Source organism: Oryzias latipes, chromosome 9 (assembly GCF_053564925.1).
Source record: "Oryzias latipes strain Hd-rR chromosome 9, Olatipes_Hd-rR_3.1".
Taxonomy (NCBI): Eukaryota; Metazoa; Chordata; class Actinopteri; order Beloniformes; family Adrianichthyidae; genus Oryzias; species Oryzias latipes.
The window spans coordinates 7,591,782-7,608,888 of record NC_136245.1 but is presented as its reverse complement, the minus strand read 5'-3'; the positions used below and the strand labels follow the sequence as shown (position 1 = coordinate 7,608,888).

The window sequence follows — 17,107 nt, the reverse complement described above, 5'->3', positions numbered from 1 at the left end:
TATGAGATTTAAAATATAGTTTACTTTTAGTGAAGTGAAAGCACAAAAAACACAGTTGGAGGAGTAAACCTCTGCTTTAGCTAGTTAAAAAATAAGCAATCCTCTTTGAAAGATGAGAAAAAAACTCAGACCAAAGAGAGAACCAGAGGCCCATATACCTCAAAAAGCCGGAAACTTAGCACAGTAATTTAAACCCTTTGGAATTTAAAGAAAGGTTAAAGTGACCAATCACAAGCAGAAAAAGGGGTAACAGCATTCTTATGCTGAAATCCCTCCAGGTTTTGCCTTTTTGAACAAATGAACTTTAGGCAAAAAGTTTATTGTGGAAGTGATGCCTGAAATTACTTTGTCATAGCAAAAATAATGTAAAACGCTGATATCACTAATGCTTAATTATTTAGTCTTTAGATCTTTTGAAATGTAGTTTTTGCATGTTTTTACAATAGTCACTTCATTAAAACAAGGATTGTTCCACGTTCAGTCCTAATGTTCAGAAGTTGATCTACTTCTCTATAAACAAAAGGACTTTTTTCTTTTAAACCATTTGTTACATCTTTTTCCTGTAGCTATTCCATCAGGTCCTGTGTACCCCTTAGCTCACACTTAGTAATGATCAGTTAATCCATTGATAAGGAGTCCTGTCACGTATCCCTGCAAGCAAAAGAAGTGTTCCTTAGTTTTTCTCGATTTAGCATATTGGCAGTTAAACGATGGCACAAGTAACATCTGATGTGTTGTTGGTCATTAGGGGGTGTGTTAATGCAAGACCTAAAGAATTAGCTCTTTATGCTATGTAAATTAAAGAAACAAAGAAACAAAAAAAATAGAAAAAGAGAATATGTTGGCATATTATGAGGCATAAATGAGGCTGGCATTTCAGTGTTTTCTAAGAGACAGCGCAGGAGAAAACCAGGCTTCTCTTTATTCCAGATGGGGGAGGTTGGTCTGTCAGGGCAGAAAACTCCTTGTGAAAACTGGATTCTGCTGTTCTCACTTCATGCTGGTGTCATGTTACACTGTGGCTCCAATCTAAAATAGACTGTGTGAAGTTGCACAGCTTGTCTGATTTTATTTTTTTTTTTCCTGGACGTGTGAGCCTTCTTTCAGCACTGGCTAAGAACAGGCTCCTGTGACAGGATTTGAAGTTGAGAAGCACTGGCATTTGCCTTGCTTTGGCTTTTGCTTAGAAAGTGTTCATGCAGATGAAATGCTCTTTGTTGCAGTTTTACACTAAGCATGAGCAGAGTGAGCACTCTCTGTGGGGGTGCCGTGGATGAAGATGTTGCTCAGGGACTAGGGGCCAAACTTCCAAAGACAATATTTCAGGCAGCATGTTGAATGTAAATTCATGAAAAAGTCAGTCACCAGCACATAATCACACATTCACAATATATCAATTACGAGGAGTATCAATGGGAACTAACACTTTCTCTGCCTTCTGGAAAACTCCACTTTTATTCCTGTGTGTTGTAACTGGAATAAAAACTGGAAGTCTCTGAAACGGTTTTGGAGACACTCTGGGAAGATGATCCATTGGAAGTGAGGTCAAGGGATGAACCATGTGGTCGTGCACTAACCACAGCTCCGCCAGGTCCCAGTCTTCCTTTATTCTTAATTTTGGTCGGGTCAGCGTCGTCGCCGGCATGAACAACCGTGGATATGGTGGTCTCCATTCGGCTGGTTTTGTAAACGCTGGTCTGAGTCTGAAGGTACCGAGTGGACTTGAGTTCCAGGCCTTCATAGGAGCCTTCTGGGACACAGGGGCAGCAGTGGAAGGCCTGCTTAAAACCAGCGCGAAACCTTAAAAAAAAAGAAAAAGTCCTAATCGTTCATTCTAAAACAGGGGGTTTGTTATTGATTTTGCTTTTAGTCTTTCAAAGGTACAAGCAATATTTCTTGATGAACGAGGCTCTTTGGGAGATGGTTCAAGCTTGGCGTCAGCAACAATAACTGTGTGGCTTGCAGTTTTTTCTTTAAACCCATTGACTGTATAAGAGAACTACACTGAGTGACCCCTTGCGTTCCAAACAGGAAGTACTCGCTGACTCCTAGAAGACTTTCATTGAGAAATAAACAGCTATCACTCAGTCATTCTATTTAACAGAATACCAATTCTTGCTCTGATACATATTTTAACATGTTCTTGCTAATGCTAAATAATAATAAATAATATTATAATAATAAATAATTTAATAATGATAAATTTGTTTTATGATTCTTTTTCTTTAGTGAAAGTTGTTCAAGTTATAAACTGGCCAATCAGATGCCTCAATAAAAGTAGGTGGTCTTGCATTAAACTTTCAAAACAGTTGATGTGGTCTAAAAAGCTCACTCCTAATTGGTGATAGTGGTTACAATAGAAACAATGACTATCCATATCGTGAAAAAATGGCAACGGAATTGACTTAATTTGGTTGGAGCCAGAAAAAAGCAATTTTCTATGGATTACATCACTCTCACTTAGTCCAGTTCTCATATACAGTCAATGTTTAAACTAACAATAAAGTATTTGTCTTTAACCCTTGAATACTGGAGCTGTCACCAGTGACACTTAAATAAGACACGCTCGTTGACCCACTGTAAGCTTTGGTGGTAAAGGATTATTTAATATGAAGCTCTACAACAACCAACATCTTCTCCATTATTGTAAATCGCTGCATTAAGTGGAATTTGCTTTAGTCATTGCCTTCAAAACATCATAGAAGAACAATGATTCAAACCAGAGCTTCTTAGCAAAAACAAAACTGCAAGCAGCCAACTTGGACATCTTTCCAGTCAGACTGTTTATATGACGCACACTTACAGAGAACTGCAGTAACACATAGTTCAGTGAGACACGTGGCAAAAAAATGAACTGTTAACAAAACTATCGCAGAAGTTGGGGAATGTGAAAATTAAATATTTTCATATTCTTTAAATAAAAAGGCTCAATCTAAACTATGATGAATTTGGAGCCACATGAAGCAGGCACATCAGTGAGGAATCTGCAAAAGGTTAAAAACTATAACATAACAAGCACACCAGAGGTTAGAAAATAATGAACAACACAGATGACCGCTGTGTCGTTCATTAGAATCAAGAAAGGTGATTGAAACAAAGGAAGCCTAATCCTTAAATAATGACTAATTCCAAGCTTGCTGCGATACAGCCTACGATTTAATTTGTAGGACTAAATGAGTTTCCTTTGTAAAAACACCCAAGTGTGAAAACTCATTTGCCTGCCAGCAAAACTACAAGTGGTTCCTGCTGAAAGAAAGAAAAGATGTGTGATTTAAAGCAACAAGCGGAGCTGACCATCTGTGTTTGTTTTGTTAAATAACAGCCTTCTGATTCATTGACATTTTAGCTGGCAGGCTGAACGCTGCTAACGATGCAGCCCGAGCGCATACTGCTAATGCAAACTGTGACATTCAGCCAATTCCACAGATAAAGTTTGGAGTCAATGCTAACTCGATTCCATTTGCAGAAGTTTTGTAGGTGTCCACATTCTCCATGCATTTGAAAGTGATCAAGATCGACCCTAATTCTGCTTTTGTTTCCACCGCCTGTCTCTGCAGCAGCTGTGGAAAATGGCTTTTTCAATGTGATTTAGTGTGGTTTTAGGCAATGATTAATTGATTCACTTGTTGCAATTTTGACAAAAATACATTTTACCTTCTTTGCATTAAAAGGAAATGCAATTGTGAAGTTGTAGAGAGTTTAAATTGCAATGTTTGCACACACATGGAATTTTTTTTCAATTATTTGTATTGCCAGAGTTTTTCTGCATTTGCTTAGACTGATGTTGCTTAGATTTTCTGAAAGTTGTTAAATAAATACAGGCCAACACATTTTATGCCATTATATGTAAAATTGTCCTGCAGAAACCTTTATATCCAAATACAAACTAAAAATTTAAAAAGAACCTACACTTAAAAAAAAAACCATGGTAGAAATCTGTTTGCCATTCATGTTTTGTAGATCTTAACCAGAATTTTTTTATACCTTTATATTTGCATGAATTACTAAGAAAAAGTCTTTACCAACCTGTCATTCAGACAACAGTAGATGATGGGATTATACATGGTGGAGCTCATAGCCAACCACATGATGGCCAAGTAGAACTGCTGCATGAAAGGTTTTTGAGACATGTCAGGGAAGAACTGGTTCAGCAGGAAGTAGGTATGGTAGGGCAGCCAGCACACGGCGAACGTACACACCACCACGATCATCATCTTCACCACCTGGTCGACAAATGACAGCACAATTTTATATTTGGTTTTAGAAAACCTTTTCAGTACCAGCTAGATTTATTTAAGTTAATTGTAGAAAAGCAAAACAAGACATAAAATGCAATGAGGAATTATTTACTGACTATTTTAAACAGTTGGTTCCATTTAGGAAAAAAAGTAATGTTTTAATGCATTCTGTGAGTGTGCAAATGCCCCATTTGTTTGTGAAAGAACAAAACAAGCATTTTAGAGGAGAGAATTTTTCTGAGGTGAAGTCTTTTACTTTAACAAGTAAAAATACTGAAACAGAGGTCAGTCTTAATGTGACCTCACTACATCCCAAAGCTGATCTATTGGGTTGAGATCTGGCATCTGTGGAGGTCATTTGAGTATTTGAGTTCAGTGAGCTCATTGTCATGTTCAAGAAATTAGTCTGAGATGATTCCAGCTTTATGACATGACGCCTTATCCTGCTGGAAGTAGCCATCAGAAGATGGGTACACTGTGGTCATGAAGAGATGGACATGGTCAGCAACAATACTCAGGTAGGCTGTGGAAGGTGTAACGATGCTCAGCTGGTACTAAGGGGCCCAAAGTGTGCCAAGAAAATATCCCCCAAAGAATTATACCAGCACCACCAGCCTGAATCATTGATACAAAGCAGGATGGATCCATGCTGTTGATGCCAAATTCTGTCCCTACCATTCGAATATGGCAGCAAAAAGGAGACTCATCAGACCAAGCAATTTTTTTCCCTATCTTCTATTTTCCTTTTTTTTAGTAATATTGTGCTATATCAATAAAATTGAATTGAACTAAATTTTGGTGAGCCTGTGGGAATTATAGCCCCAGTTTCCTGTTCTTAACTGACAGGAGTGCCACCCAGTGTGGTCTTCTGCTGCTGTAGCCCATCTGCCTCAAGGTTGGACGTGTTGTGCATTTAGAGATGCTCTTGTGCAGAGCAGTAAACCAGTGGTTATTTGATTTACTGTTGCCTTTCTATCAGCTGGAACCAGTCTGGCCATTCTCTTTTGACCTCTGGCATCAACAATGCACTTCTGTCCACAGAACTGCAGTTCACTGGATAATTTCTCTTTTTCAGACCATTCTCCGTAAATCCTAGAGATGGTTGTGGGTGAAAATCCCAGTAAATTCAGCAGTTTATGAAATACTCAGACCAGCTTGTCTGGCACCAACAACCATGATACGTTCAAAGTCACTTCAATCACCTTTCTTCCCCACTCTGATGCTCAGTTTGAACTGCAGTAGATCATCTTGACCATGTCCAATAACTACAAAAAGTGGTCATTGAGTGTATGCTGACTGTTTTAGCAGGAACCAGAAGTAAAAGCTGTATTTTTTCATACCTTTGAGCCAATTCAAAGTTGCACAGTGGTTAGTGAGAAGGCCCCTGGTGCAGGAGCCAAAAACATACAAAGCAAAGGAAAGGACCCAATCTTTAAACTGGATGTTTTCTGTTTGGACTTTGCATGTTGTCCCTGCATGAATGGTTTTCTCCAGACACACTGACCTCCTCTCTTGGTCCAAAGAACATGGTTCATATGTTGGTGGTGTTAAAATTGTTCCTTCAATTGTCCCTTGTTAATTTTGTGAGTCTCCAAGCAGATATTCAATGAAATGGTGACCTGTCAAGGTTGTAACCCATCATAGCTTGGATAGGCTCCAGCACCTTCTATGACTCAGAACACTGCTAAGAATCAACAGAAGTTGAAAGGATGGGGGAAACTTGCAACAGTGGTGTTGTAGCAGGAACTGTTAGTTTCCTGCTCCTGGTCTAATTGCTTATTGATGAGCGTTGCTGCTGGTCTTCACTAAACATTTGGTATTCAGTTTCTTTCGCCTTTGTTAAGCCTTTCTGTTGACTGAAGCCCCTTGCAGAGCTCTTTGCTGAAAAGCCTCAGCTGCTTTGAACTCTGTCAAGTAAATTGAAAATGTAACACACTGGGGCAAATCATTAGCTTTAACCCACAATAAACAGATCACTCTCACTGCGATGAGCTGAAAATAAAGACATGTGAAGCTGTCTCATTAGTGTGACGGTGGATCAGCATCTTTCAGGTTGGACCCTTTGTTCTGTCCAGTAGATTAACAATTTATACAGAATAAAAGAACAGCTGCACCAGTGCATTCAGCTCTTTTGCATATTTTTTTCCCCCAGAAAGTTTCTAAGATGCTGTACTTTTTACATTTCTAACAACTAGAAAACAATAACAGCTTAAACATTTCTTGCAATAAATGTAAGATGCATTTATAGTGTAGTACAAGAATTCTTATTTGACATTTACCAACTGTCGGCATGAATTGTACGATCATTCCTTTAATTGGAAGAGGAAGTAACATTCAACAGATGATTGTGGGAGGTCAAATTGCTCAGAGTAATCTATTCCATTTAAAGTATTCTCACAGTCCACAGAGAAAAAATAGATATCCCTTTATTCTGAGTGTCTCATAAATAATTGTAAATGAAGCAGTCAAAATACAACATTTGCACATGATGATTTTGGTGATGAATAATGAAATAGTTGGGGGTATTGAAGCTGTGTCTCATCGCTTGTACATACTAATAATCCTAAAAAATAAAAAATAAAATCAATCAGTTAATCTGTTAATTTTTAATTTGTGAATGCTCACAGATGGTTTAGAGGTGTGACTGAAAATAAATGGAGCCTGTAATGTGAAGATGGCCAGCTGACCATGAAAAATAGAAGATGAATACATCTTGCTAGTGTGAAAAGAAATGGAGTATGCCGAAGAACCAAAGAAGAAGGAGATGAAAGCAGTAAAAATGTAAGGTTCAGGATTTTTGTGATGTCAGGATTATTCTATCACTAGGATTTAAAAAAAAAAAAAACATTGTGGAGCCAGCTTCAGTTCGAGGCTGTAATACGGATAGGAGGAAGGGCTGGTTAATCCAAGGAGCAGGTTACCTTGCGCTTGGCTATCAGCTGCTCTCTGTAGCGGTCAGAAGAATCTCCTGGGATCTCACTGGCCCAAAGTGTGAGTCCAACCACAAGGTATGCACAGCCCATCACCAGCAGGGGAAGGAAGTAGAGCAAGATGGCCACAGACACTTGGTACCTAAAAGACAATAAAATCCCTCATTATAAGAGTGTCAAGTTACAGCATGCACAGGAAAAGACAGCAAAGTCCAAGTAAGGGGCATAAATATAATGTTTGTCTTTGAATTAGTTATATCTTGAAGTGAATCTAGAATAGATAATTATTGTCATTGTTTTAGGTTCAAAACATTGAAAAACAGATAGTATCTCTTCTCTTCATCTTTGATGTAATCAAACAAACGGCTAGAAAAGCAAATCAAGTTTTAGCAAAGCACAGACAGAAACACAGAGGCAATGAGTGTTCCTCAAAAAAGTGCAATTTACTAAAATGTGCAATCTCCAAAACCATGCAATCTGCCTTTTTATTCACTTAGGTAGTGACAACTGCATTGTAGAATGGTGGTTAGTCTCACAGAAGGCCCTGGTTTGAAAACCAACTGGGTTATTTAATTGTGGAGTTTGCATGTTCCCTTTGGGTTTTCTCCAGGTTTTTTCCTCCCACAGTTTGACTGATGATTTCATATTGACCTTAAGTGTGTTTGTAAGTGTGTAATTGTGTGGTCCTGTGATGGACTGGTAACCTGTCAGAATGTACCAAGCCTTTGTCCAACAGTAGCTGGGATAGGCTCCGGTGACCCCATGACACCGAAAGCAATTCAGAGGGTTCTGAAAATGGATGGAGGTAGTGACAACATTGGGACAATACACAGTATATACCTTACTGCACTCAAATGCGGGTAAGTGGAGATGGTCGGGATGGGATGGATTTAACAGCTTGTGGGTAGAAGCTGTTTTTTTATGATTTTTCTTCTGGATTGTATCAGTCTGCATCTTTTCCCAGAAAGGTGTGTGGCGAACAGTGAGAGTCTGTGGTGGATGGGCCAGTGGGGATGTGTCAGGTTTTTCTTGAGTTGGCCTTTGAGGACAGGTAGTAACGAGCTAATCTGCTTTCACCGCCCACTACATGTCCTTCTTGTTTGCCTCTGTGTTGCTGCTGAACGAGGCGGTACAGCAGTAGGTCCAAATGCTCTCAATGGTTGACCTGTAGATGTTTCTGAGAAGGGGCTGCAGGAGGTGAGCCTTCCTGAGTTTCCTGAGAAAATGAAGTCTTTGTTGTGCTTTCTTTACCTGGTGGTTGATGTGTGTTATCTGTGTGAGGTGGCCAACCTCCGCACCTCCACTTTTTGAATGCAGAAGGCAAGCTGCTGTGTTTGCCTGAATTTTCTGAAGGCTTCAAGTCCCCGTTATTGAGTTCAGCCCACTGCAACAAATGCTGGACCTCCTCTATATTGGCTGTTATCATTGCTTGCTATCAATTGTGTCATCAGCCAACCGAACAAAGGCGTTTAGGGGGTGTCTGGGAGCACAGTTGTGGGTGAATAATGTGGAGGACAGGAAGCTGAGGATACATTCTTCTGGGGTTCCAGTGTTCAGGGTCTAATATTTTCTTTAAAGCAAGATCTATTTTTGTTTAGCTGCAAACTTAAGATCAGATTTATTTGAGCATGTGCACACTGGTATGATCAACAGTACCATCAGACTGTTAAATAAAACTAAACTTGAAAGAGCAGCACCACAGAAACAAATTTACTGTAAATCTTCTCTATGGAATTTTTAAAGTCCCACTCTGAATAAAGCATTCCAAGTGGTATTTTAATTGTGATTATGACGTTTTTAGCCAAAATCAAAATACCTGTGTTGTTTTCATGGACGCATCTCCTGCAGAGCAGCAGGACCTCACCTCTAATTTATGGGCGGAACTGTTGGTGGAGACTAAGTCTGCATTCTTTTCCCATCATCCCTTTGTTTACACTCTCTCCCACTACTTACAGCCCTTCACAAACCCAAGGTAACATTAGCAGTGCAACGGAAATGGCAAGCAATATTGGAGCTATCCAGCTGTATAGTTTTGATCCAGATTACAGCTCAGATGAGGAAAATGAAGACATCCATGGATCTATTTATCTGCAAGTGGATGCATCAAAGAGACAGGTGCAGTGATCTTGTGGCCTGCTGATTGTATTTTGAACAGTACCTAACAACTACAAGCTTTTTCTAACAGCATTTCTTCGTCTACTCCTGATTCCCAATGATTTGGATAGAGTAATTCTCATAAATGCAGTTTTAATCTTAATTTTCTTTAGATATGGTCACCATCATGAGATAAATGCAACTAGAACATGTTAAAAACACCTTCTTCATTGGAGGGGGATTTTACTTTGTTAACACGTTCATTTGACTGATGCTGCTGCTGGTTGTAACATCAGCAGCTGGTTATCTGAGCAATTCGCTTAAAAAAAAAAGCCTTCCGAAAAAAATAACTTAAAAAATATGACAAACAGAGGATAGAGCCCAGTTTGAATCACATGACTAATTTTACATTGTATTTAGAAACTGAATATACTTTTGACTACACATCCATTTATTTGCAAGACCAAGTTAATGGTAACATAAAACTCAATTAATTTCTGTTTTTTAGATCTAGGACTCTAACAAAAGATGATGCAGGAAAAATATTTGGATTTATGTCTATATCTAAAGGAAAAATCCTGAAAAAAGTGTCTTCAGGGGGACTTTAAAAGCAGTTTTCTTTTCTGAGACTATTTAACTGTTAAGTATGAGAGTCAGACCTTTTTCTTCAAGAACTGCCCATTGAATTAAAATCCTTTATAGAATAATGAAATGTGACAGTTTCAGAATTTAGCAAATTATTTTCTTATCGTTCACGGACACAGCGTTTGATCACCCGGCTGACTGCAAACTCTAAGCACCCCACAGTGCATGCTTGCATTAATGTCCATTAAATTGTACAAAATGATATCATTGCCTTCAGATCGGTGCACAAATGTTCATGTTGTGATTAAGTATATTCACACAGAAGACCCCCTGACTTCAGTGATCACACGGGGACAATTCATTTTCCATGCGCCAGAGCTGTAGATAAGCCTGACGTGACGTTTTAACAGCAATTAGCTACAATTATTTTAATCCTAATTAATAACCAGGATGACGAAGAAAAAATGGTCAAACACGAAACTTGGAGAAGAGACACAATCACAAACAAAAGTGTACAATAGTAAATAGAAGAACACAAATTGTTGACTGTGGAGCTGGAAAGGTTGCATGAGGTACAACTCTATTTTATATTCAGTATATCATTATATATCATGCTATTCTTAAGCCTTTTATGGTAAACAGTATCCATGTTTATGATAGTATATTACCTTTGGCATACAAAATATTTTTTTAAATACTAGTTAATTTCCTGAGTTCTTTTTCAAGCTGGAAGTAAGTCGCCTCGATCTCTGATGCACTGGCTTTCTCTCCTTACGGGTGCCGCCCATTTCATGACATCAACCTAGAGCCATGCAGCCTCAGCAGTGTTTCTGCGTCTCGCCCACGAAAACAAACAACATCCGAACTTTTGCAAAGATGGGTGTGCATATTTTACAAATAAAGGGAAAGAGTTTTTAACCAAACACTGCTAGCTCCGCAGAAAAAGTGGGTGTATGTGCTGGCAGCGCAGAGTCTTCCTGGAAGGGGCTGTTCCTCTCTGGTCTACTTCAGCTCATGAGAATCAGCTCGTGGGTTGGGAGGGGCTAGTGCTCAGAGCACAGGTTTTTAGAGGAATACTTACAAATGTGTAAATGGATCAAAATACCATTTCTTTTTGTGAGGAATGACCATTATAATACCCAAAGAAATACACAAAAAATGGATTTTGCATGGTATATGGTAAGCTATAGCATGTATTATTTAACTTACATTTCTAAAATAATAAACATTTAAAAAAATATTTCATATTTTTTTACTTTATAGTTTAAATTACAAAAGTGAATTTTTGGTTCAGTTTTACTTGTTAGATTCAAGCTTTGTTTTCTTGTGTTGAGTGTATTTAGATTCAGTTCCTTCCGCCCAGTTAGTGTCAAACCAGGTTTTAGTTGCTGTCAAGAACTTGCGGTTCAGGCCTCAGAAATGCAGGAGACAGGGCTTAAAAGTCTAATAAATAACCCTAATCTTGACAAAAACATTTAAATTCAAACATGACAAGCTCATGAAACAAAAGAAGAAGAAAAGTGACAAAGCAGCAGATGACCTGACAAAGGTGAAGTGAGAACCAGACACTCAAATCCACTGAAGAGGACTGACTGAAGACAGCTTATTCAAATGAAACCAGGTGAGACTGTGACAGAAGTGAAACACAGCATCTAAAAAACAGAGCATGAACCAAGAAAATATACTAGTAACTCAAAAAAAAAAATCACACCAGAGGGCAAAATCAGTTTTAATCATTCACATCTTTGTGTTAGGTTCAGGCATTCTGTTAAGCTATATTCACACCCAACATGATTTGTGCGTCAGGGGCAGCCAGTTTCAGTGTTAAGTCAATATACAAATACAGTCTGGCAGCAGTGTGTTGTGGGCGCTGTGGCGCGTCACAAGCATCGCGGCATATCGAGAGTTCAGATGTCAGAACAAAAAATTTGCATTGCATCAACAAATCAGGGACTCCGCTTTGGGCCATGATGTGTTAATGATGTGATCAGAGGGTGGAGTCCAAAACCAACATGGAGGAGAATCAGATTGTTTTTTTTAACTCAACCTATTTCTTTCATTTGCATCAAGACAACATAAAAAAGGTCCTCTTTTTTGTTTTTTCCCTCCTTGGACTAAAGTTGGACAACAGTTCATCAAACTGGGTCACAGGGAGACGGAAATACTGCTGAAAGCAGTTGTCAGTCAGAAGCAGCTCTTGCAATAGATGGTGAACCTCACCATACTGGGAGAGTCTGAATGATTCCATGAATGGAAACATGAAGACGTGATTACCAATACTTTTGTAAAGCTCTCCAAAAACAAATAAACTTGATCTCCCAAAGTCATCCATGTCTTCCATGCATTGCGTATATAAGATATACAGATACAGTCAATGCTCCCATGTAGAAATGAAGTTAAAACCTTTTAACAGTAGCCCTTCCCACATGTCAAGTTCCTCAACAGATTTTCAAACAAGCACCCAGTAGGGAATTTGACTTCTAAAGACAGGCAGCGGATGTGAATTTTATGCGGGAATCACGTTTAGTGTCAAAGCTTCATTAGTCGGTGCTAGATTATCTGCTTTTTGTTTGAGGGTTCTTAGTTTTGTTAATTTGAGTTTACTTCTCAAAGCCTTAATTTGTTCCATCACAAATTCAGTGTCTTGCATCTGATTCCAACATTATCTCATTTTTATGGAACAAAAGAACTCCAGATCTCAATGTGGGGAGGTTTTTCCACTACGATAGCTTTTAAGAGTTACAATCATTGATCTGTTTTCTGTTTTTGGTCCTTTCTACTAAAAATGGTGCCTTAAAATGGAGTAAAAACAAATAATTTAGCACTTAAATGTAAATTAGACTGTGTTGTATTTGTTGCTTATTTTGGACCTTGGTCATGCAATGTTCCCGAAAAGAACTGTTGACTGTCTTTGCCTTAAAAAAGGCAAATGGTCCTGATCATTTTAGGACTTGGCAAAATGTTTTAACTTAGTCGACATGAAATGAGATTACAAAGAAAGATCAACCAAAACTTCTGCCTTTTAGCAGTCTTGAGAATGATAAGCTGCATGTGTACAATAAAGAAAGAACAGTTAATTTGACAGTCAACAAATGTGCATTCATTAAAGGGATGCTGGCAATCTAACTAGGACATATTTGACCACTTTTATCTTGAGAAAACTCTGAAAAATTCTAGGACATAGAAATAAAGCTGAAAGATTCTAATTTGAAACTAACATAACCCATGACTAAAAACAGTTGTTCTGGCATCAAACTCATGTTTATTTCAAATACATGTAAAGTCATAGTTCAGTCCTGCCATACCTGCATATGAAAGAGTTTGCAGCTTCGTAAGGACTTAGTTATCTTGCTAGGTCAAAATCTATCACAATGAAAGTGTATCAAGCACTTTTTGTGTGTTTTTACAGCTATGAGGTGTGCATTGCCTGCTATATAATTATCTTGTGCACAGCTTGTCATAATAAGAAAAAAATCGTTGACATGAAAGCATGTATATTCCTAGAGCATAACGAATTTACCGGTATTAAAGACAGACAATAAAAACAGATGAAAAAATGTTTATACTTTATCTTTAATGTCGTAATTACAAGCGTAAAAAAACATCAAATGAATGAGGATAAATTAGAAGCACATGATTTTAAAAAGCTCTAATGAAAATGCCAAAATGATAGAATAATGAAGCTTCTAATAGTTCTTCCAATCCTCAATTCACACATTTCAGAGAGTTTTGTGTGAAAAAAGCGAGAGTTGATTTTCTGCAATCAAGTTATCACGTTTGTAAAAAGACTATGGAAATCAGAGCCTTGAAAAAAAGATTTGGACTGGTAAGCAATAATTAAAACTAGTTTGAACCAAAAATGTAATACAGTGACAAGATATCAGACTTGAAGGAGTGTTGAGATCACTGGAGCAAAGGTAAATAAAAAATAAATAAAAAAACACCAGGGAAATCAAACACTAAGAGGCTTACCGGAGAGGAAAGCAAACAAGTCTACCACTGATTTCACTCTCCGAGACCAGCTCTGGGCATTCGATTTGTGGGTTAAGACATGCTATCCCTCTATCAGTCTAGACTTCCTTTTTGACAAAGTTAGTATTTTAACCTGTCCTGATGCCTGTACAACTATAGGTCTGTACCGCAGGAGCAACTTGTAATGTACTGGGCAGGTCTCTCTACTCTGCTCCCCTTCCTTTTGGTGACATTACTCTTTTTCCTAACTTTTTGTTTCAGTTTGATATAGTGGAACCACAAGAGTGCACAATCCAGTGCTTCTGAGTGCTATTTAAAAAGCGTATAAAAACAAAGTTTCAGACAAAGTTACAGAGTGATAAGCCTGACGCCAATGATTCACTCTGCTGTCCTTACAACTCAATGCTGTTCCTTCTTGTTTTGTTCCATGCGTTGAAGCTTTATTCATTTTTGAGTGCATCACTGCAAAAGATGCTGAACTTCCTGTCAATAGACTGACTAATTGTTTGTTACCAGTTCTACAACAGTTGTGTCATCAGAAAACTTGACAAAAGTTTTTAAAAGGTAGGTTGGGGTGCAGTTGTATGTGAAAGGTAAATAAAGGAGAGGGCTGAGGACAAAGCTCTGCAGTCTTTTTGTGTTTGGGATAAGAGCAGAGGAAGTATCTTGCCATGTTGTTGTCTGTTACACAGAAAGTCTTAATCTATGTGCTATCCTATGGGGTGAAGATGACCATTGACGTGTTATCCCTACCATGACAAAAGTGGATAAAGGTGAAGAGGATTTCATGTACTCCATGGAAACCAGTGAAGATCACAAATCATTGAAGAAAAAAGTTCAACGCACTGTCTAGTGGGTCTAGATCAGAGGTGGGCACTGAGGGCCGCATTCCTGCATGTTTTCCAGCATACCCTGCTCTGGCATGTTCTAATTGGATGGACACACCTGAACCAGGTAATCAGCCATGAGTAGGGCAAGACTATCTGGAAATCATGCAGACACACCGGCCCTCGAGGCCTGGAATTGCCCACCCCTGGTCTAGATGACCTCACTCCCAATGGTAAAGTGCCTATAGGATAGCACAAGGGTTAAATCCAGCAGCACAGTGATCTGCCTAAAACTAAGTATCTCAGTTTTTGGTCATTTGTGGGGAATCTTTGTGTTGAAAAGTTGACCTGAAGTCTATGAACAGCATCATAACATAGATGTTGTTCTTGTCTAGGTGAACTGTGTGGAGAGCTCTGCCAATTACATTCTCAGATTATCTATTTGCACTGTGTCTAAGCTTGCAGGAGCAAGATCCTGAAGAGGATGGTAACCACGCCTTCAGTTGAGTATCCTCCCTGTGATACGGTCAGGGTCCACTGCCCTCTTTTTGTGGCTCTGACCTGTTCTTGTGGTCGTTGTGGCCGAGTGCCTCTGTCCACTGTTGTCCAGGTTCTTTAGTTGTTGATCAAAGCAACCGAAGGAATTCTTGCATATATTCAGAGTGAGGGTCTACAGGGTGGTGTTGGTGTGGACAGTGTTCTCAAGCTGATTAGTCTTTGTACCTAGCCCTATTGATTTAGACTTTTGGTCGTTAATGCCTTGGTCACGTGTCACCAATACCGCTGTTGACCCACATGGGTGCATTTATTCCAGTTGAGGGCAATTATGACTAAAGGCATAAAGTATTCCTCAATATGCCTCCTGTACCTGCGTTCAGCCTCAGTGATGACTCTCCTGAGGTTCTTCTGTGCAGCTCTTTCAGCCAGAGAGTCTCTGGACCTAAAGATGCTCCTGCCACTTGAGTAGGACTCTAATCTTGAAGTCAAATAATGAATTTTTGTTTAGCGAACACTTTCATAAACTTAAAGAGAATATTTTCAGAACAAAAATGTATATGCAGCTAAACCTATTTCATAGACACCCTCCCCAATGACTTTTAATGCTGACAGACCTTTCCAGGGTGCACATATCCATCAGAATAGTTAATGAAAAAAGCTTTACACAAGGATTAACAATTCAAGAGCTTAAAAAAAGCAACATCTTAAGCTACGGGACCTAATTGCATTTGTAGCCTTTCATGTTATGTTGTATTCGAGATGTATTTTATTCAGCACACAGTTACGGTAATGCTGGAGTGCAGCAATCTTTTTTTTTTTTTTACAATGCCTTCAAGCATGAAGGAAATGACTGATAAAAATACTAGAGTTCCCCTGGAACAAGCCTTTAAATTTAATGTTGACAGGAAGGTAAGCAAATCCCCTTTTTCTTTTTTTAAATACACTAATGCACATCTTAAATTTAGGACGAGGGCTGTAATGCTGGTTTGAAGTTACAAACTTTGATTTTACCAAGTGACCAAAGTAAATGTTACCTATCATTACTATCTGTAACTCTCCTCCCTATATAAGGGAGAAGAAGATAAAAAGATGTGATTCATGGTGGTGTAGTGGCTAATTCCTGGTTCAAAATTTGGCTTGATCCTGCCAGGTTAGAGCTTCATGTTCTCAATGTACATTTTGTTTGCTGTAGGCAATTCTTCCTGCAGTCCAAAAACATGCTCCATAGCTTGATTGGTAACTCTAAATTATTTTTCAAGATTTGATGTTTTGCCTGTAGCCCTGCAGTCGACAGGTAACCTGGACTGGGTGTACCCCACCTTCACCTGACAGTAGCTAGGTACTCTAGTATCCCCTTGACCCTGAACAGCAATAAGTGGGTGTAGAAAGTAGATTTATTGTTTAGGGTGTACCACACCTTTGCCCCAAATTGCCTGGGATGGGCTCGAGCAAACCCTGGGACCCCGTCATGACAAGGCAGGAAAAGAAAATAGTTGATTGAGATAATGGAGAAAAAATTGACTGGGAAAGAGGGAATAGAAGTCCTGTCCAGTATTCATGGAGCAGAGTCCTACCACCTTACATTATTTCAACCCCTCAGTTTTAAGATGCTAGTCAAAGCCTTTCATCAAGAGTCCTGATTGGGCACTTTAGAAACAAAATTTCAATATCACTGCAAAAGTGTTGACACATCAGCAGCGGACACCTTTGTTCGCAATTTATAATTTTGCACCTCAGTAACTATCTAATCCCCCCCCCACTTTTTTTGGATCAATCTCTTGAACAGCCCATTAAAAAATCGATTGCTCATGTTTTTGTGTCTTATTTATGTATTATGCGCTGTCTGAGCACAACAAGCAAAACCTTTTTTTCCACACAGGGATAATTAAACCCTGTATTTTGACCTATTTGGGGCACAATGAAGCGTATGCAAACTCCAAAACATTAGACTGAGAAAAAAAAT

The 17,107-nt window shown here is 38.8% G+C and overlaps 1 protein-coding gene across 1 annotated transcript in view; it reads right to left on the bottom strand.

Annotated features, from left to right (window-relative positions):
- Window positions 1-1,454: 1,454 nt before the first annotated feature.
- Window positions 1,455-17,107, bottom strand: part of tacr1a (tachykinin receptor 1a) — a 58,179-nt gene continuing 42,526 nt past the window's right edge. The window contains exons 3-5 of the mRNA NM_001278897.1: window positions 7,160-7,310; window positions 4,027-4,223; window positions 1,455-1,800 (exon numbers count right to left, since the gene is read on the bottom strand). Coding sequence (NP_001265826.1) covers window positions 1,455-1,800; window positions 4,027-4,223; window positions 7,160-7,310 — 694 coding nt within the window. The remainder of the gene's footprint in view (window positions 1,801-4,026; window positions 4,224-7,159; window positions 7,311-17,107) is intronic.